General features: G+C 62.9%; 1 protein-coding gene across 4 annotated transcripts; it reads right to left on the bottom strand.

Moving 5' to 3' along the window:
• Positions 1-1117: 1117 nt before the first annotated feature.
• On the bottom strand, positions 1118-19247 carry LDB1 (LIM domain binding 1). Of its 4 annotated transcripts, none has more exons than XM_048946025.1 (11): positions 19042-19247; positions 5534-5636; positions 5026-5070; positions 4756-4831; positions 4493-4595; positions 4098-4270; positions 3643-3765; positions 3416-3499; positions 3105-3228; positions 2842-2990; positions 1118-2512 (listed from the first exon to the last, which is right to left on the bottom strand). In XM_048946025.1, the coding sequence occupies exons 2-11, from the start codon at positions 5551-5553 to the stop codon at positions 2282-2284; spliced, it is 1128 nt and encodes a 375-aa protein (XP_048801982.1). In that variant the 5' UTR covers positions 5554-5636; positions 19042-19247; the 3' UTR covers positions 1118-2281. The 4 variants fall into 4 exon arrangements, with proteins under 4 accessions (XP_048801982.1, XP_048801979.1, XP_048801980.1 ...); XM_048946022.1 differs by lacking the exon at positions 19042-19247 and adding an exon at positions 18407-18561; XM_048946023.1 differs by lacking the exon at positions 19042-19247 and adding an exon at positions 18407-18561 and having other exon boundaries at positions 2848-2990.
• Positions 19248-20330: the final 1083 nt, after the last annotated feature.

Raw genomic sequence — 20330 nt, 5'->3', positions numbered from 1 at the left:
GAGGCACTCGCAGCTCAGCCTCTTCCTGCTGCGGACACCCTGTGCAGGAACAGCCCTAAGCTGCTTTCTGGTGCTCCTGGCTGGGGGGGGGAATGGCTGAAGCACCCCCCACTGCAGCTGCCCAGGAGCCGAAACCTGGAGGGTTTGGGGATGCACCTTAGCACCAGCACCGGCACCCCCAGGCCCTGGGCTCAGAAATAAGCGCTCAGGACAGCCTCAAACCGAAAAGTCATTTTATTGGTACCATACATGACTCATAAATGGCACAAACTATGGAGGACGGGGGAGGAAGGGGGGGGGCAAAAGAAAAAAAAAGAAAAAGGCATTTCAGTGTGCCCGGGGAGAGGGTGGGCAGCGAGGGGGCACATCACCACTCTGTGGGAACCCCAGCACCCATCGTACCTTACTGCAAAGCAGAAAACCCCCCGGTGCCGTGGGAGCCTCCTCTGGGGTCCCATGCTTGGGGGCAGAGATCTGCAGGACTGAGACCTCAGCCCCCAGGAAGTGGAGGTCAGCATGGGACACCCCACTGGGTGCTGGGACTTGGAATCAGGTCAGGGCTGAGCCAAGGGTCTCAGGCACCGTCTCCCAGTCCCTCAGGAGGGCTGGGGGGACACGGGGTCCCCCCCCATCACAGCCACCCCCAACCTGGGTGAGACGTGGGCTGCACCCAGAACCTCTGTGCTCACGGGGCAACCCCTGACGGCTCCCACCCAGCCCTGTGGGGCTCACAGGCTGTTGCTCCCCCCAGCACGGTGCTGGGAGGGTGCTGGCAGAGAGAGCAGAGTGCAGACCCCCCCAAAACATTCCCTTGCACACTCACTCTCCCCACTCACACACACACACACTCTTGCACCCAGCATAGCCCCATCCACCCTGTAGGGCAGCACCTGCTGCACCCCCAAGCTGGGGACATACCAGGGGGGCACACATGCAGCCAGACCCCCAGCTCACCCCACAGTACCCTACTGAGGATGCGGGGGGGGGGCAGTAAACACACACACACACCCTCCCCCTCGCCTTCAATCTTCACCTTGGAAGAAGCCTTGGAAGGAAAATATTTTTTTTCCTTTTTTTTTTTTTTTTAAACCAAAAAAGAAAAAAAATCCCAAAAAAATTATTATTATTCTCATTGTTTCCCCTAACATCAATGGAGGCACCTGCTCTAGTGATAACACATTGAAAGAACAGTATCGTACACACTGTCTACAGCGCGGAAATGTACAAGCACGAGGTACACGAACCGGGGGGGGGGAGGGAAGGAGCAGGGACAACAGCACACAAGATTTACATGGAGGAGGGAGGTGGGGGGCTGCCCCCCACCCCCTGGAGGGATTAGAAAGGAAGTCTGCAAAGTCTCTCCTTGGTTTGAAGCTCTCCGAACTGGATATAAAACGAGACTCCCAAGAGAAGAAGCCTGTACAAAAGTCAGGACAGGGTGAGAGCGCTCAGGGCAGGGAGGGGGGCACTGGCCAGGGAAGGGGGGGGGAGAGGGGCAAGAGGGGGTTTGTCCCATATTTTTTTTTTAAACTTACAATTTTAATAATATTATTAAAAAAACAAAACAAAAAAAAAAAACAAAACAGACAAAAGTAGGAGGTACTGGGAGCCGGAGGTCACCGAGGGACTCCGGGTGGAGACGTGGGGGCTGCTGGCCTTGGACCCCCCACCCCCCTCAGCTCCCTCCCTGCTGGGCGCTTTCTATGTACACAGTCCCCAGCAGGGCCCTGCTGGGGGGGTGGGGGGGAGAGAGGGGATGGGGGCCAAGGAGGGGGCAGGAGAGTGGGGAACGCCCGGTGACCGACCCCCAACACCACAGCAGCCGGGGCTTTGTCCTCAGCCAGCCCCACCAGCCCCAGGCTGGGCTGGAGGCGCACGCACACAGCAAACACCGCCGTCAGACCCAGGAGGGGAGAGGAGGAGGAAGGCTGGACCTCACCGCAGGGCTCTGCAGCCCCGCTGCGCCCCGTTCAGCAGGCAGGGGCTGGGCACGGCGGGAGGGGACACGAGAGGCTCTCCAGGGATGAAGAAGCAGGGAGGAGGAAGAGGGAGAAGGGGGAATAACGAAGCTACGGCCCCGACATCCGCCCCTGCCCTGGGTCTGGGGGCAGCGGGCGCGGGGGGAGCGGGGAGGCGGCGGCAGGCGCTGCCCCCGGCCGTGGGTCCCGCCGTGGCGCGGCGCCGATCCGCCCCAGTACCTCGCCGCTTCCCAGTCACTCTCCGTTGCAAATGTACAGGTAGATCGGTTGGGACTGAGTCCGCGGGGGGGGGCGCGGGGCCGTTACTGCGACGCCTGCGACGTGGGGTTCTCTGACTTGCTCTCCTGGCTGGAGGGCGGTTTGCTGTTCCAGGGGCTGTTGGCCCCCAGCGCGGGCGAGTTGTTGAAGCTGTCCTCGTCGTCGATGCCGTTGGCGGCGTCAAACTGCGTGTTCTCCAGCCGAGTGATGAGCCGCTCGTCCTCATCCCCGAACTCCCCCCCCATCAGCGTGGGCTCGCCTACCACCATCACATCCTGAAAGGGGAGACGGTCCCGAAACATAATCGAGGTGGGGGGAGCCCCGGCCGCCAAACCCCCCCCTCCCGGCACCGCAGCCCCTTCCTCAGCTTCAGGGTTGCCTCCTCGCCTCTGTCCCTGGGCTGCTACTCACACTCTGCAAGGGCTGAGACAGAACAGGGGGAGGGAAGGGAGACCTGGGGCTGCCCCCTGCTTTTCCCCGTCACCAGGAGAGGGCCGGGGCCTCGGACAAGCAGCCCTGGGGATGTCCCTTAGCCACTTCCTGGAGCTGGGAGCCCACCCCTCCATCCCGGGGAAGGAAAAGAGAATGGAAACGGGATGCTTACAGGTACCTGACTGGACAGAGCGAAGGTGCTGGCGGGGCTCTTCTTCTTGCTGTTGCTGTTGTTGGTGTTTCCACCGCCGGAGCTCATCGTGCTGCCCCCTGACATCTTCCTTTTCCGGCGCTTGCTGGGCTGCTGCCGTGCCGGCTCCGCTGGGCCGGGAGGAAGAAGCAGTCAGTCAGCCACAGCTGAGTGCCCCCCAACCCTTCTGCCAGCACCACCTCCTCCCACCCGCACCACGCAGCCCAGCAGGCAGCGGCACTCACCGGGCGGCGCGACCATCCGCTGCCACTTCTGGAACAGGCAGGTCTTGAGGCAGTCCCGGGGACTGAGGCTGTAGGTCTTGTGCCGTGACATGAGCTCCTGCATTGGTTCTAGGATTACACAGAGCTGGGGGAGCAGACGGGCACGAGGTTAGACGTTGTCAAAGCCAAGAGCCCCTCTGCCGTGTCGCGGTGACCCAAGCCTCGTGCAGAGCCCAAGGGCTCCACACACTTGCTGCCCCACTGTTGTGCATTATCCTCCCCCCTCTTCCAGACCCCCGACGCACAGCCCGCTCTGCTCCTGGCACACGTACTCGGAGGTAGTTGAGTGTGGAGTTTGAGAGCCCACAGCGGGTGATGTTCTTGGATAACTGGTCCAGCATCTGGGGGTCCTGTGCCTACGGGCGAGAGGGACAGCGCTCAGCTGGGGATTGTCCCCTGTGCCCCATCCTGTAATTAACGGGGCGTGGGGGAGCCCCATCTGTGCGGCAGGGGGAGGAGATCAGCAGCCCTGCCCCACACTTTGAGGAGCGGTACTCACATGCATGGCAAGGATGCTGCGGGGGATGAGCTCTCGATGCTGGCGGATGCTGAAATGCCACGTCTTTATCCTCATCATGTCATCAAACATGAACTCCAGGTAGAGCCGCCCCTCCACGCACACCTGGGCAGGACACAGAGTCAGGCACGCACTGCCACCCTGCTCCCCCAGCCCAGAACCCTGAGAACCCATTGCTCCTGCACACCAGGACACCCATCCCTTAGCTTGGGACTGCCTGGCATGGGTCTCAGCACAAAGCAAACCCAGGAGCCTTCACAGACAGGGAACCTGTGCCCAAGGGATGCTGCAAAGGCAGGCTATCTTTACAGTGCTCCATCAGCACAGCTCCATCTGCTCAGCACACAGCCACGAAAATCAGTGCCCATCCCTCACTTCATGTCACCACTGCTACTGTGAGCATCTGTCAGACTGAGACACGTGGGGGCTGGAGGTACCTGGGTGAACATGGGCTTGCCATGCTGGGTGACCATGGTGCACTGGTCGCAGTCCAGAGAGACAAAGTTGTTGTGGAAGGACTCCTTGGGGTGCTTGAGCACGTAGTAGAGCTCTGTGGCCCCTCCTTCAAAGATGCTGCGGAAGTAACGGGGTATCAGAGTCCGGCCAATTGCTGGAGTGGGAAAAGGAAGAAAATAACATCAGTAAAAACGACTGATCCAGGTGTGCATGTGAATAAGGTCCCCATGGCTGCAGGCAACTGGGCTCCAATCCCTCGCTCATGCCTACCCATGCAGCCCCATCGTAAAGCAATGCCTCTGGGAAGGAGTACTCGAGCACAAGCTCTGGGAACCCCAGGGGCTAGCCCTAGCCCCACCACTCTGCTGCCACTTACTGTATCTCTTTGGTCCATCCTCCAAGCAGAAAGTGATTGTTAGCATGGCATCGTCCTCAAAGAACTCTGTGGTGAAGGCATCCCACCACAGATTGTCACATTCCTGGGGACAGCAGAGATGCTGGGTTAGGGGACAAAAGACAGGCAGCCCTACGCTCAGCCCTTGGAGGACTGCATTCAGACAAGCACCCGGAGAAGAGGTTCCCCCCCTGTCATCAGCCACCCCTCCCACTCGCTTCCCAGCTTGGCCCCCAGCTCCCCACCTCTGTCCAGTTCTGCAGCCGCTTGTTGAGCTCAAATATCCTGTAGTCAGTCTGATTGCCATACGGCGTGTGCCTCCTGCCAGGGAGCAGAGAACACGTGGTCAGAACAGGGAGCAGCTGCAGCGTGGGGCATAGGGATGGGGACGAAGGTATGGGGACATACGGCCTCCGCAGGCCACCAATGTGCCATACTCATCCTCCCCAGGCACTGACCCCAAACCAGACTGGGGCAGGCTCTCTGCTCCTTCCCTGCCAGCCCCTCACACTTACCCAATGCCAGGCTCCAGGTACGTAGGTGGGTACATGGGAGTAGGTCTGTGGGAGAGAAGCAACACAGCGGGGTCAGCAATGGCCAAGATCCTTATCCCTGGGCTCCACAGTCTCCATCCCCCCTTCCCTTCTACCAGCAGCAAGCAGTCAGGATGCTGGTGTCTGACAGCCCCACAGGGTAACCTGCACCCCAGAACTGAGCTGCTTCCCAGCCCCAGGGGCCCATCCTGCTCCCCCCAGGGCTGGTGCCAGGAACAGGGAATGTGGCAGGGGCTGGAACTGTACCCAGAAGATTGATCTGGCAATGGGCTTGGTCCCACAATGCTGGAGAACTGGGGCTCCCTTGATCCCAAATGTAACCCTTTCTCCACCCATCAATACCATCCCATCTCTTGCCTTGTGCTAATTGAGTTAGCACAAGATGTGCTGCAGTCTCAATACAGCTCTAGGGATCCAAGAGACCAGAAAACCCCAAGCCTCACCGATCCCTCCCCAGCCCCCAGCTCACCCCACATCTCGATCCAGCATGGTGCCCGGATGGAATGGGGGGAAGGCGTTGCCGTTCGGGGGCTCCTTTGGCGAGTACAGCTTGAATGACTTAGAGGAACAGCCTGCAGAGAGAGGGAGAACACAGGTCAGTCACAGGCACCAACAGCAGCAGTACAGAGGCACCTCATCCCTGCTGCCAGGAAGAAGAGGAGATGGAGGGATGAGGGACCAGCACTGCTGGGGTGCCCTGACCTGTACTGGAGCAGCCAAGCCCCCAACAGCACAGTCCCATCCCCGATGCCGGTCAGACCCACTGGTGCACACAGTTTGTCAGTTCTCAGACAGATCTCGGTGCCCTGGGGGCAGTGCAGCTGGCGTGCCAGGGAGCGGTTGTGCCCTACCCCCCCACCCCCAGCCCTTCCGCGCAGCTCCTAATCCCACCGACCTGACCCGAGAATCACACAGGATCTTTTCGCTGACCTTTCTATCGCCATGGAGACGGGTGAATAATCACCCGGCCGGCGGGTCCCCAGGCAGCCACCATCTGCCACTCAGGCAGGCCAGCGGTCACCAGGTTCGAGATGGAAGGCGATGCTGCAAACCGGTCCCACCGCTCCCTGCCGCCCCTCTCGCCCCATAAAGTAACCCGGGGGCGGCAGGGGGCTCCCACGCTGCCATCCCCCAGGCTCCCCGCAGCAGCCCGGCACACCCACAGCTGACAGGACGCGGCACGCAGGGCCAGGCGATGCCGAGACACGCGGTGGGAGCAGCCGCTCCCCGCAGCCGGGCGGGCTGCCAGGCAGCACTGGCTCTACCGGCTCAGCTGGCCTCACCGCTATGGGGGATCCCCAGCGGTGCTGCAGCAAAGTGGGCGCGGGGTGCACTGCTGCCTGTGGGGAGATCCACTGCCATGGGATGGAGCGGGCACAAGAAAGGAGAACAACATAAGGATGAAAGAAAGCATTGCCCCCAGCGCTGGGAGTTGAGACAGCCAGCTTTGGACCGGTATGGGACGCCCCACAAGGGGACACCCGTCACACGGCACGTCTGGAGGAGACAGTGCACCTCATCACGCAGGAGCGCACTGCTCCTCACCCCCTCCCACTGCAGCAGGGGGAGCAGGGCAGGGCTGCCCGCCTCTATGGCACAGACACAAGTTTTGCCACCAAGGTCAGCACCGGTGCTGGGGAATTCTTGCTTTCATCCTGGTCAAGTTGTGCTCTATGGAAATCAGAATTCAGCTGAGGCTGAGCTGGAAATGCAGCGCTTTCCTCACTGCCATTAAATAACACAGAGTCGAAGCATAGTTGATGCACAAGAAACTTTCCCAAGGTGTTTGAGATGCATCAATTCACCCCACAGAGAGTGCATCGGTCACCACATCCTCAGGAGAAAGGAAAATCAAACCTGAACGGCACCGCTCATCTTCCAATGCTTTGTTTTTACACCCCTGAAGGCTCTGTGTCCCTCAGCCCTGCATGGATTTGAGCTGACAATGAATTCCCTCTGTGTGCACAGAATGATCTCACAGGGTGGTGGGACCCTCCCCCCCCTCTGCTTGGGGTAGGACACGGGGACAGCCACAGTTCCCACCTGGGGCTCCCCAGTCAGATGTCATATTGATGCGTCCTGGGAGCCAGGCATCAGCGTGCCCCAGTGAGGCTGCCTTCATCCTCCTTTCTCTCATCCGGACAGGATGGAGCGCAACCAGCTGCAGGCACAACACCCTGGACAGCCTCCCCACGTGATGCACAGCGACATCTCCGCATGGATGTCACCACGCTCCTTGGCCCCAGTGGAGGGACACGCATCCCAGCACCACTGGCAGCCCAGTGCCCACTGTCACACACAGCACTGCTTTGCATCTGCGGGACTGCAACTCACGAGGATGGCACCTGGCCACAGAAGTGATGTGAGCTGCAGCCTGATGGAACGGCACTACAGGAGATGGGTAGGGAAGGGAGCAGAAGTGACGGCCCACCAACATCCCTGCTGCCTGCCAGCCCTGGGAAGGGAGGGCAGGGAAAAGCTGGTGCAGCCCCGCAGCCAAGGATGGCTGTCAGCCCCACGTGGCGCATGGAGATCCGGCATCCCGGGATGCACCGCTCTGCTCCGCTCGCTGCTGGCCATGGTGAGGAGCAACGAGCGCTGCACGCTGGGACGCGTAGTCTCCAGGGAATGGGCTGCAAAACAGGGTTGGACCACGTGCCCTCACCCCCCCTCTCCCCCCCCAGTCCATAGGGGCTTACCCGCATCACAGCAGTTTGCACAGTGCCACCAGCCCAGGTCTCAGGTTAAAGCAAACAGAAACAGCCCACACCATGACCTCAGAGAAAAAGCTTTTGGTTGCTGCACTTGCACAGCTTCGCATGTGCTGTCACCAGGGTCAGGGCTCGGGATAACTGCAGCGCTCGGGATCTCTCTGGCCTGATGCTGGGCGGCTCACCGTCCTCAGCACACAGCTTCGGGGCCAGGGGCAGTGTGGGGCAGTTTGTTATGGGCAGCAGCGCCCAGGTGTGCCCAGCACCCAGGGCCAGGTGATGCCTCCCGGGGCTGCTGCCTGCTCTTGGATCTGCCAACTGCATCAGTGCAAAGCACGGTGGGGACAGAGGAGCCCAAGTCCCCTAAGAGCCAACATACCCAGCACAGTCTGAGCTCCAGCACGAAGGGCCAAAGCCAAGGAGCAGTGGGTTTGGCCACACACATCTGCCTGGTGCTGCAGAGCTCCCAAACCAGAAATGAAGCACTGTAGAACCACCTCTACCTGTGCTGCGCAGCCCAAGGCAAGCCTTCTCACCCTGGCATCCCCAGCTGCAATACCGGTCTGCCTCAAACAACAGCACACCTTGCTGCCACCGGTGTCACAACCCACGTGTGTGAGCTTGCAGTGCCATCAGCACGCACAGCCCCTGTGCTCTGGGTCACTGGAGGACAGCAGCTTTCCTAATGAGTGCTGCTGCTGCTCCGTGGCCGGACCCCTTGGAGCTTGTGCCAGGGTGCTCAGAGCCCCGCCAGGGTGTCTGCCTGGCACGGAGCAGGCAGTGCTGGGCAGAAGGGTCTGCAAGAAAAGCTGGGACAGAGCACCAGGGGAGAGCTGCAGCCAGGGTGCTAGGATTTGGGGATTTGTACGGCATCATGAGGGCAAAGACCAAACTCCTTCCTCTATTAGCAACAACCACAAGGACAACGCTCCAAAGCCCGAGCCTTTAGGGAACGAAGACCTGCCCGAATTCACCACGATTCACAGCAAACAGTGGGAGCTGACACCCCGGCAGCTTTGGAGGAGCTGCTACAAAACCACTGGGACAAAGCCCTGGGGAACACAGCAAGTCACCCTGGCAATCAGCACCAGAGGATTCTGCACTTGCAGCAGGTGCCCTGCCAGTACTGCCAGATGCCCATTCTGAAACCCCAAGAACGGGAACAACCATCAGTGCCACATCCTGGCCGTGCAGCCCAGCCCTGAGGCAGCACCAAGGGTTTGTCTCTGCTGGACTCACCGCCCTGCAGTTTGTACCCAGGCTCTGATAAGTCAATGTGGGGCTGGGAGCTCAGGGTGTGCAGCCCAGTGCAGTACTAGGAGTGCTTATCTCATCATCTCCAGGACCGCTGGAGGTCAGCGCGTGGCTGAGGTCAGGGCAGCCTGTCACAGGGTGGTTGGGGCCATAGAGGAACCCCCCAGACACAAGCCCACAATGAGCAGCCAGGCAGGGAGCGCTGTTGCCCACTCCCCAAAAGCATCCCCCAGCCCCAAGGGCTTTGTCTATCAGCCACTCACACGCCTGCACCCCCCGCACCCCCGAGCTCTTGCAGGGAGATGCACGGCCCCAATGCTTTGCACCCCTCCCGTGCTTCGCTCCCTTCTGTCAGACCCCCGGAGCCACAGGAGGGGATGAAGTTGCAGCAGGAGGTGACAGCGGGTGCGGGGACACCGGGAGGGCGCGGGGCAGCCGTCGGGGGGCACGGCCGAGGGCTGGAGCCGGGGGGAGAACAAAGGGAGCTGCGGGGCACGGCGGGGGGCTGGGGGGTGAGAGGGGGAGCGAAGAGGAGGAGATAGGGGCGATAGGAAAGGGAGCTGTAGGGGGAAGGCAGAGCCGGGCAGACCGGCGGTAAGGGGGCCGGGCCGGGCCGAGCGGGGCCGGCGCCTCCGCTCACAACTTTGCGGGCGGGACCCGGCCCTCCCTTCCGCCACCGGGGCCGAACCGAGAGAGAGAGAGAGACAGAGAAGGGGGAGGAAGGGAAGGGGGGTGAAAGGGGGACGGGAAACTTCCCGGTGGCGGCAGGCCGGGCCGAACCGAGCCGGGCCGAACCGAGCGACTCACGGCGGGCGGCGGCGGCGCTGGGGCGGGGGTCGGAGCGCGGCGTTGGCGACGGCGCTGGGGCGGGCGGCGGGGCGGCGGGCCGCCATGGGGGCGGCGGCGGGGCGGGGCGGGGCGGGGCGCGGGGCGCTTCCTTTGTCTGCGCCGCGCCGACCCACAATGGCTGCGGCGGCGGCGCGCCCGCTGCCGGCCGTCCGTCCGTCCGTCCGTCTGTCCGCCCGCCCGGGGCACCGCGCCGCCCGCACAAAAGGGCCGCGGGGCTGGACGGGACGGGACGGGCCCGCCGGCACCGAGGGGAAAAGTTCGGTGCCGTGCAGCCCCGCGCCGGGCTGCCGGAACCTCCCGAGTGCCTCCGTACGGCCCTCCGTGCAGCTGCACCTATCTACGTAGCGACACACACACCTCTCTATACAGCCCTCTGTGCACGCGTATCTGTGTGCACCTACACCTACAAACCTCCACGCAGCCCTATGGGCCCCCACAGCCGTTCCTACGTATACACCTCTCCGTGCTCCTTTGTGTAGCTACACCGATCTATACACCCCTGTACACCTACACGTGTCCCTATATACACACCTGCATGCACCCCTCTGTACTCCTACACCTGCCTCCAGCCACCCCCCTGTGCACATAGCACACCTTAACAGCCAAATATACACCTACACTTCCACACAATGCTGCACACACCTATATAGACACATCTGTATGCACCAATATACACTGCACAGATGCTTATCTATGCAATCATCTGTACGCCCATATCCATATACACACCTACACACACTTGTCTGTGCATCCTGCACGTACACACAGCTGTACATCCCCATATCTCTACATGTACACCTATATACAGCCACCCATACTCCTGCACAGGGAGGAGCATCCATTCAACACACATCAAAATGCTTTACAACTCGCATAGCACAGAATCACAGAACACCTCACGTCGGAAGGCACACCAGGACCTCCGAGTCCAACCCCTGGCTCTTCACAAATGCCCAAACCCTGCACCTGAGAGCACTGCCTACACAGAGCAAGGCATGGGCTTGCTTTCTGCTTGAAGGCCACCATGCAACAACGCCTTTGACTGCCATCTCATCACCTCCGTGCCAGGAGGAGCAACCGCTGGCATCAAACACGCATTTTGCTGTTTGCTGCTCCAGTCCCCCCCAGCAGAGCAACGCAGAGCAGGGCAGGCATCCCACAGCACAGGGACCTGTCAGTCCCAATCCCAGCACAGTTCCTGGGGCTCTGAGCACAGCCCAGCGTTGAGCTTGACACCAGCTGGAAAGTATTTCTTTCCCTGGGAAAGCTGCAATAAAAGTATACTTTTCTCTAGTTTGCTTTGATTGTTTTTTTTCTTTGAAGTTTTTCTGGATTTCTCTTGCTTGAACTACTTTCCCTTTTCCCTCAGTTTCAGGCCCCCATGCAGCCAGCTCAGCACCAGGCCCGCAGCAGGCACACACATCCATGCAGCTCGCCCCATGCACACTTGCACACGTGCTCACGGACCAGCACACACATGCACACACGCTGGCACAGCCTGGACACGTCTGCACACACACCTTGGGCAAGCACGCCCTCCTACAGCCCTTCCCTGCCCTGAAGCTGCAGGGTGACGTAGGCCCAGGCCTCAGGGATGCACGATGCATGCACAGCTACCAGAGCAAAACCCCACATGAAGGGCACTCTGCCCCCACTGCAGCTGTGTCTGTAAGGATCAGAGAGCAGCACCCATGGGTGCACGGCCCCACAGCCAACACCCCCCAAGCAGTACTGGGACAGAGCAGCCCACCGGGACCGTTCACGTGTCCCTGCTCGGCTCTGACGACAGCGCTGGCCCGGTCCACGTGGCTGCAGCAGCCCCAGCTGTTTATGGTTATAGCCGAGTTAATAATTAAAGAGATGCTGGATGGAGAGCAGAAGGGCTGGGATGCAGCTGGGGAGCGCAGTGCGTGTGGCGGCGATGGCGGGGGAGCCCCTTCCCTGCAATGTGCTCCCACCCGCAGAGCAAGCGGTTGATGGGAATAGCACAGTGAGGACACACAGGGGTGCTCCCCACCATAAATCTTACCCCCTTCATGTGGAAATCTGCTCTTGTCCCTGCCTCTCCAGGGGGGAATTCTCTCGGCTGGATCATGGGGGTGCCTGGGGTAGGTGGGCCCCTCTTCTTCTCTGGAGAAAGCTTGGCTCCATCACCGCTCCCCTGGAGAGCCTGGGGGAGGCTGGGAGCTCAGCAATGAGTCATGCTGGGCAGGCGGCAGATCCTGGGGGCTCCCAGGATTAACCCTTCCAAAACAAAACCATTTCCAGACACCAAGACGCACGAGGAAAGCCCAGATAGCGAGACGCACAGGCGGAGCTGGTGAGCAGGGCAAGGCAGGGAGCTACAGGCTCAGACTCTGAGCATCATGGAAGGAGCGGAGGGAAAGACCTGGATACGTGATCACATCCTGCAAAACAACCCAGGTGATGGAAAGCCATCTCCATCCCTGCAGCACACCTTGCCCACAGCAAAGGACATGGCCAGGAGCTCAGCCTTGCCCTAATGCTGGGCTTGCACCCTCGTGGGCTTTTGTGGCCACCCACAGCAGCCAGCCCTGGCCCCTCTGGCAGCAGCCCGGGGAGAGCCTGCCAGCTCCACAGGGTTTATGACTCCAGACGCTCCAGGTGGATTCTCTCATGTTACAAGAATGGTTCGTTTTACAGCCAGTTTCCTGGCCTGGGGCTGGTCCCCACAGCCTGGCCGGGTTGGATCTTGTGCAGAACGGTGATGGAGTGGATAAGCTGAGATGGGGGCACACAGCAGTGCCAAGGGGCAGTGGAAATCCTTGCCAAAGGAGCCGCTCCTCATCCATATGAACTGCTGAAAAGATGAAATCAGCCACCTTCCAAACCCACATTCTTCAAAGATAAGCAAGGGGGCTGGGTCCCTCCACACCCCCATCCATACGGATGGGGGTCATCAGTGGGGAGGATGCTGAAAACCCCCCAGGATTGATGGGTATCTCACAGTACCATAGATGCACGTGGTGTGTTACCAGCAGGTAACTCTACCAGCAAAGCCCACCCCTTCCCCTCACCCCCTGTGCAGCACTGCTGAGCTCTCCAAAGCAGCTCTCCGAATATAGCAGCATCAAATAGCTCTATCAATAATGCATCGCTTCTGCTTCCTCTCGCTGCTGTGTTTTTGTTGCTAACATGTGTGTCCTTCCTGTTAACAGCTGCCTCTGCTCTGCCAGCTAGGCCAAACAGGGACACGGCCACCGCTGGATGGGGATGGCAGCTCCCACTCCCTGCAGCTCTGGGTCAGGCACCAGCCAGCCCCATTCCAGGCACGGCACAGGGCAGCTTGCTGCCGCTCCAAGCCTCCTGCAGCGTGCAAACCAACGGCATGCACAGCGCTGCCGCACACACGGTGCTGCTGCACACTGTGCTCTCCAGGGCACTTGGCACAGAAGCAGGAGGACACATCCCCCTCCTCCTGCCGTGCCTTTGTGCAGGCACAGCTCTCCTTGGCACCGTTTCACCCCAAATACCCAACAGACGGCTCCGGCAGTGGCTCAGCCCCACGGTGTCCATGCTACCATTCCCTGGGTACTCAAGCTACTATGCTCCTGCACACGGCTGCCCCAGGGCTGTGCCACGGACCAGTCAGTGCATGCCAGCCTGTGCGCCCAGGCTTGCCCCATGCCTGGCGGAGCGGCGTGCTGTGAGCTGCTCCCGCCGGCGGGGAGGCAGGAGCTGGGGCAGGCTCCAGCAGCACTCTGCAGGAGCCCCTGGGCTGCGCGCAATGCTAGCGGGCATCTCCCCAGAGGAGGATGTGTGCCATGGGGTCCTGAGCTGGGGGATTGAGCACTGGGCTCCGGGAAGGGGGCTTACACCCTGCTGTCCCCCAAGCAGCCGGCATCTCCGCACGGCTCCACCTGGACTTCACTGCAGAAACCTGGCTCTGCTCCCAGCGCAAGCCCCGCGGCGCCGAGGAGGGGCCCAGGGCTGGCGGCTGCTGCAGAAAGCAGAGGCCCCTGCTCACCCACTGCACATGGGGCTCCTGCACCAGAGACCCCCGGGACCCACAGTGGAGCAAAGTATTATCTCTACCCCACAAGCAGGGTGGGGCTAGAGCAGAGCAGGGGCTGGCATCTGTGGCATGGGAGATTACGCACTGGTCTAACGTTTGTGTTTGTCCTGGAAGCAACCTGCTTAGGAGGGATGGGGACAAATGGCAGCAGAAAACCAGATGCGAGGGCTCCTGTGGGATGTTGTCTCTGGTGCCTGCTGGCATGGTGGGATGGGGCACAGTGCTCCTGTAGGTACTTGTGCCCACAGCAGGTGTCCTGGCACACAGTGGTGTCCATGCCTGCATGGTTAGGTGTGCATAGCCCATGTGCACAATCATATTCCCACATCACAGTGAGCACGCTGTTCCCTCCCCTAAAAAACCATCAGCAGTACCTTTAACCATTCCAGAGCCCCATCCCAGGTCTGGGGGGTACCAGCCACCCTCCCTGCTCCAGGTGGGGTCAGCAGCAGGCTCACCACCCCACCAGTTCCACAACACCCTCCCCCTCCAGCAACAGCAGGAAACCACAGCTCAGCCCTGCAAGCTGCCTGATAACAGCCGCCTGGCCCCAGCCTGCCTCCCCAGGGGCCGGCCAGGGGGCACCCAGCACAGCTCCCAATACCCACCACTACTCCCTGCTCCTCACTCCAGCAGCAAGATATTGCAGTTTCAGAGAGAGAGAGCAAAAGGATGTGCCCAAACCACGTGCAAAGGAGGCCCCCAGCACTGTGCACATGCATGCATCCTCATGTGCAAGCAACACGGATGTGGCTAAGGGAATCCCACAGCAAAGGCAAGAAGGTGGCATGAAGTTGAGACAGGAAAGTGAGCTGGAGGTGCAGGGGACAGGCAGGGGATGCTGGTTCCACTGCCATTCTGCCACAGCTCAGTGCTCCTGCCCTGTGCGGGGCACTCAGGCCCAGCACTGCAGCACCTCACATGCTCGGGAGCCAGGCACTGCCCCGGGGGCCCATCCTGCTGTCAGCACCCCCTCACCCCCCTAGGGCAGCCCCCAACATATCGGCTTTCAGAGCAGCTCTGTGCTGGCACAGGAGGTGCAGACAATACCATTTCTGGAATAAACTCGGAGCGCAGCCGACAGGCACCCAGCACCAGGCCGGCTGGTTAACCCATCACAGCTTTCCCCAACAAACCAGAGCTGGCAGCAGGGTGAGCTCACACGGGTGCAGAGGAGCCGTGCCACATGTCTGCAGAGAGCCCTAGGCCCCAATTTACCATCCTAATAAGCAGATCCTGAGGTGAGCATGGGGCAGCTGCTAACTCCCCCTGCTCTCTCCAGCACCAAGAGGGTGGCACGGCGCACACAGCATCCATCAGGTGGATGGGGTAGTTGGCATCTCCCATCACAGTACCACCAGCAAGGTGAAAACAAAACACACACAGACACTGCCCCACAGCTCTATCAGCTTGTGGCAGGGCAGGGAGCGCAGCGGCGGCACGCCTCTCCCTTGCAGTTATTACCACTTGGCACGCAGCGCCAGAACACAGGGGCTGCACTGATGGCCTTGGCTATGGGGTCCCACCAAGGGTAGTTTCTTCCCTTGCTCAGCAGTATTTGCAGGCAGTGACATGGCTCATGGAGCTGGGAGCAGAGCCCTGGGGGCTTTCAAAGGACAGCAGGAGGGACAGGTCGCATTTGCGGTCCAGATTTCAAAGCATCTGGAGCCTTTGCTGCAGGGCAGAAGGGCTCAGCCTCGTGCAGGATGAGACCTGAGGAATTATGCAGGAATTAGGGTGAGGGGCCAGGGGCAGCAGGACTCCCATCACCTTGGGTGCCCTGGGGGTGCTGTGGTTCCCACACTGGAGCTGCAGCACATGGGCTCTGGCTGTCAGCGCTCAGCCTGCACTCTGCCATCCCTTCCCCAAGCATCTGTCACAGGAGGCTCGCAGCATGGCTCAGCTTGGTAGGAGGGAGGAACCATCAGACAGGGACACTGCTGTCCTCCCCATCCCCATAATCCACCCCAGGACATGCTGCACCAGACACACCCCTCCAGGCCTGCCAAGCCTCGCAGCCCAGGGCTCAAAGAAACGTGGGTCAGGAGGGAAACCCCCGCAGGGCTCCGTGCAAGCCGGCACAGCAATGGGCAGCATGGCTCAGGGCTCTACTGCCAGCCCAGGGCTCTGTTCCCAGCTCGGCAAACCCGCTGCCCGCTGACCTTGGGCAAGCTGCTTCCCCACTGCGAGAGGCTGCAGCCAGGCCTGCAGGGAACGGAGCTGGGAGCCCTGCATGGGGCACAGCAGGGCCGTGTGGGAGGAGGGAGCAGGCCTCACTCCTCGCTCCCTTCCCCGGGGGCCCCACGGCACCAGCACCGTTACTATGGCAGACAACATCACCATCATTTCTTCTCATTATTTGTTGCTGTTGCTTGTTTTTCAAAAGCCCACTGCACTGAGCTCCAGGTGCCAAGAGGGCACGGTGGGCTGAGCGTGGGCCCAGCATGGCAGCACGGTGCCAGGCTCAGGCACTGCACTCTGCCAGCCCAAAATGCAGTGTGTTTACAGCCTGGCACCGCCTGCAAGGCCGCGGCTCTGAGGCACACCTCGGCCCGGCACCATCCTCAGGGCACCTTCAGAGGCCCCAGCCTCCATCTTCAGGTCTGGGTCGAAGCACGGGAGCACGATGCCCCGCAGACACGGGCAGCCCCCAGCCCTGCAGTTTGAAGGGGCACAGCCGAGGGATGCTTCGGGAGCAAAACCCCTGCCATGAGCATCTCCTAGGCAGGAAACTCCTCCAAGTTAACGCAGCCCCGAAGAGCAGCCTGGGCAGAGCGGCTCATTAAATGTTTCTGGTTGGCAGCAGGCCAGCGGCAGAGCTTGTTTTTTTTTCTATATTCCGATAAACAGTCCAGGGAGGGGAGGGGGGAGGGGGCGGCAGGGAGCTCTCTGGATGTGCCACCAGCCTCGGGCGGGCAGGGAGGGGATGGGGACACGCGTGCACGCACACACGGCATCCACACCACGCAAACGCAGAGGGCACGGTGACAACCAGGCCACCCCCGGGGATGCTGCAGGCCCCCCGTCGCCCACCAACATGGCGGTGACATTCCCGGTGGCACGGGGCCAGCTCCCAGGGGACGCGCCAGCGCCGTGGCCCCACGCCGAGGGGCCCGGCGTTTACCCCGCGGCCCGGCCCCGGTGGGAGCGAGGGGACCCGGGGGAGGCGGGCCGAGCCCCCCGGGTGCGCGGTGCCTGCGGGGCCGGTCGGTGCTTTAACTGTTTGGCCTGGCTGGGAGGAGGTTCACGTGACTTTCTGCTTGAGGAAGCAGCGCTCTGGCAGCTTCCAGTGGGAGATGGAGGAGGCGGTGGGGGAAGGGGCCGCCCGCCTGCATGGAAGCACGGCGGGGAGGGAAGGCAGCGGCGGGGAGGGGGAGCGGGGCGCCCCTTCTGTCCTCCCCCGGCGCGGGGGGGATGCGGGGACGCACCGGGGGGGACGCGCGAGGGCCGCGCTCACATCTTCCGCCCGGCGGCCTCCGAAACAGAGAGGCGCTCCGCGGGACGCAGGGTCCGGCCGAGGGGACGGGGCTCTGCCAACCCGGGCGGCACCGTGCTCACAGCAGGGCCATCAGCCAAAGAATGAGCGTCTCCGTCGCGCGTGTTCCTCCCCGCACTGCCAACACTCTCCGTTCCCCGTCAACGTCCTCCCGGGGACCCGGCGCCAGGCTCCGGGGCCGTCACCACGCTCGGTTCCCGCACAGGCGTCCCCCGGCCCGCAGCCCCCCCCGGCCCGCTGCCCGCCGAGCGTCCCCGCAGCACGCTCAGACCTCACCGCCTCGGCACACCCCCTTCTCAGGCCCCCAGGTCCCACCCCTCGCTCGGGGCGCACGGAGCGGGAATTCCCCTCGCCCACGGGGGGCGCCCCACGGATCTGGCCCGCTACCCACCGCGGGGTCAGCCCTCGCCGTGCCACCCGCGTGCCCGGCCCGCACTCCGCAGCGCCCCGCCCGCAGGGCGCCAGCTCCGCGTCTCGGGGGTCCCGCGGCCGGCCCTCGTGCTGCGGGATCCCGACCCCAAAGCTGCGGGGTCCCAGCCCCGTACGCAGTCCTCAGCATCCGCACCACAGGGATCCCGGCCCCGCGGCCAGATGCGAGGTCTCAAACCTTCCGGCAGACCGCAGCATGCGAGCCGTAGGGCCCCCAGCCCCGCGGCCGGCCCCTAACCCAGGGGGTCCCGGCACCGCCGCTGCGGGAAGCCGACCCCGTAAACAGACCTCAGCGTCCGTGCCGCGGAACCCGGCCCCACAGCCTGTCCCCGCGCCGTGAGGTCTCACCCCAAAGCAGAGCTCAGCCCCACACCCGCCCCGCATCACAGAGTTCCCAGACCCGGCGCCGTTCCACGGGGCCGCGACCACAGAGCCCACGGCACACGGACTCCGCGCCGGCGTCGTTCCACGGGGCCGCGACCCCAGGCCCCACACCTCGCAGCCCCCACGGCCGAACCCACCGCAGCCGCCCAGCCCCGCGCAGCCCCCGGCCCCGCCCGCACTCACCAGGGCATGCACAGCCCACTGACATCTTCACATGCCTGGCCCGGCCGGGGGTCGCTGCGCGCTGCCCGGGCCGCGGGAGTCTCGCATGGACGGCGCGCCGCGGGCTCCGGCGCGGTGAGAGGTGTGCGGCCCCGCGCAGCCCCGGGCAGGGCCGCGGCCGGGGGCGGGCGCGCCAGGGACCGGAGGGGGTGCGGACGGGGCGGGGGCCGCGGCGGCGGAGCGGGAGCGGGGGCGGCTGCGCCGGCGGCGGCGAGCGGGCGGGAGGGCGCGCGGTGGCGCATGCGCGGGGATCTCCCCCACCTCCTCCTCCTCCTCCTCCTCCGCGGAGGCGCGCGTGCGTGCGTGCGTGCGCGCCCCTTCCCGCCACCGTGCTCGCGCACGCACGGGATCGCGCGCCCCTTTCCTCCCTCAGTCGGCCCCAGAGGGTGTCGCCATGTCGGGGTCGCGGCGCCCCGTGCGTAACCGCAGGGGCTGCTCCCGCCCGCGGCGCCCGGCCCTGCACGACACCATCCGCGGGGCGCGGCGGAGACGAAAGGCCCCTCCCTGCCCTGCCGTCTTTCCTGATGCTGCCCGGCACCGCGCTGCCCGCGGGATCTGAGCCCCCGTCCCTGCTGGAAGAGCCGGTGCCCGCCCACCTGCTGGGATCCACGTTCCTCTCCGCTGAGTTTCGGCGTCACGTGGCTCTGATCCCCCTTTGCGGGCTGCTCCCGTTAAGCCCCGGGAAAGCTCCCACACGCTGGGCCGTAGCGGGGGAGGGAGGCCGTGGTGCGGGGGGACCGCGTGTGTGGAGCTGCGGTCCGACACGTGTGCTGTGCGGGATCGGCCCTGCGGGGCCCTGGCGCGTGCCAGGATGGGGGCTGAGGTCACTGTGGGAGAGGAGGGCTCCCACGCAGGGCCGCGGCCTCAGAGCAGAGCTGAGCAACCTGACTGGCTGTGCCTGCATTTCTGTAGGACGTGAGAGGCTTGGGAGGTGCTGTAGGCCTGCAGGAGGAGTTGGAGGAGGGGAGCTGCTCCCTCGCCACCGGCCTGCTCGGTGCTGGGGGAGCGTCAAACTCCAGCACCGGGCGGGGGTGACGCGGGGAGAGTAGCCGCAGACAAAGGTCCTTGTGGCAGGGGGAAGGAAGGAGGCTCTGTGTCAGACCAGGCCCCACCGAGGGGCCAGGCGCACGGGGATGAGTAAAGCATCTCGGTCCTGTGATCCCACGATGAAATGCAGCCCGGACAGGTCTCTCCCCCCATGGGGCAGATGGAGAGTCCAGGATGTTATCCTTCACGACAGCCACTGGGGATCCCGCGGCACAGCTCCCCGGAGCACATCCGTGCTGTGCGTTGGCTCCCATTACTCAGTCCACCACTCCACCCCTGGAGTTGAAGGAGAGCCTCAGGAAGTGACAGCATTCAGAGGGACTTTGGCCTTATTTAACTTGAGGCACCAGGACAGAGCCGAACGCCCCAGTCTGACACCTGTGTGCATTCCCTATACCAGCTGCATGCCGTCCGCAGCCACATAACATCGTGCGTTGTTCTGCAGCCACCTCCCCTGCGCCGGGCAGGCTTACAGCTGGGGACAGGGCACAGAGCAGAGCTCCCGCAGGTCTTTGGGGTGGATGTGACACCGGAGGCACTTCACGGACCCCACTCTCAGCGGGGCACGGCACTCTTCCGTGAACATCTTTGCACCGTAGGGCAGAGAGGGGCCACGGGAGGCGCCTTCCGTAGCAGCGCCCGGCACAAGCCGGTGTCGAGCAGTATGATAGCGGGGGTATAACGTGGGACACTCGGACACGGTGAGGCCAGGCCCCGCTCCGAGAAGGAGCGACTCCCGCCCAGCCCCGGCCCGGTTCCCCGCGCCCACGTGGGCAGCAGAGCCGGCACCGCGGGAAAACGCGCTGCCGCCCCGCCTCTATTGGGCGCTTCCCGCCAG

The sequence above is a fragment of the Lagopus muta genome, chromosome 5 (assembly GCF_023343835.1).
Source record: "Lagopus muta isolate bLagMut1 chromosome 5, bLagMut1 primary, whole genome shotgun sequence".
Lineage (NCBI taxonomy): Eukaryota > Metazoa > Chordata > Aves > Galliformes > Phasianidae > Lagopus > Lagopus muta.
The sequence above is the reverse complement of the archived record's forward strand: the minus strand, read 5'-3'. Positions and strand labels throughout refer to the sequence as shown.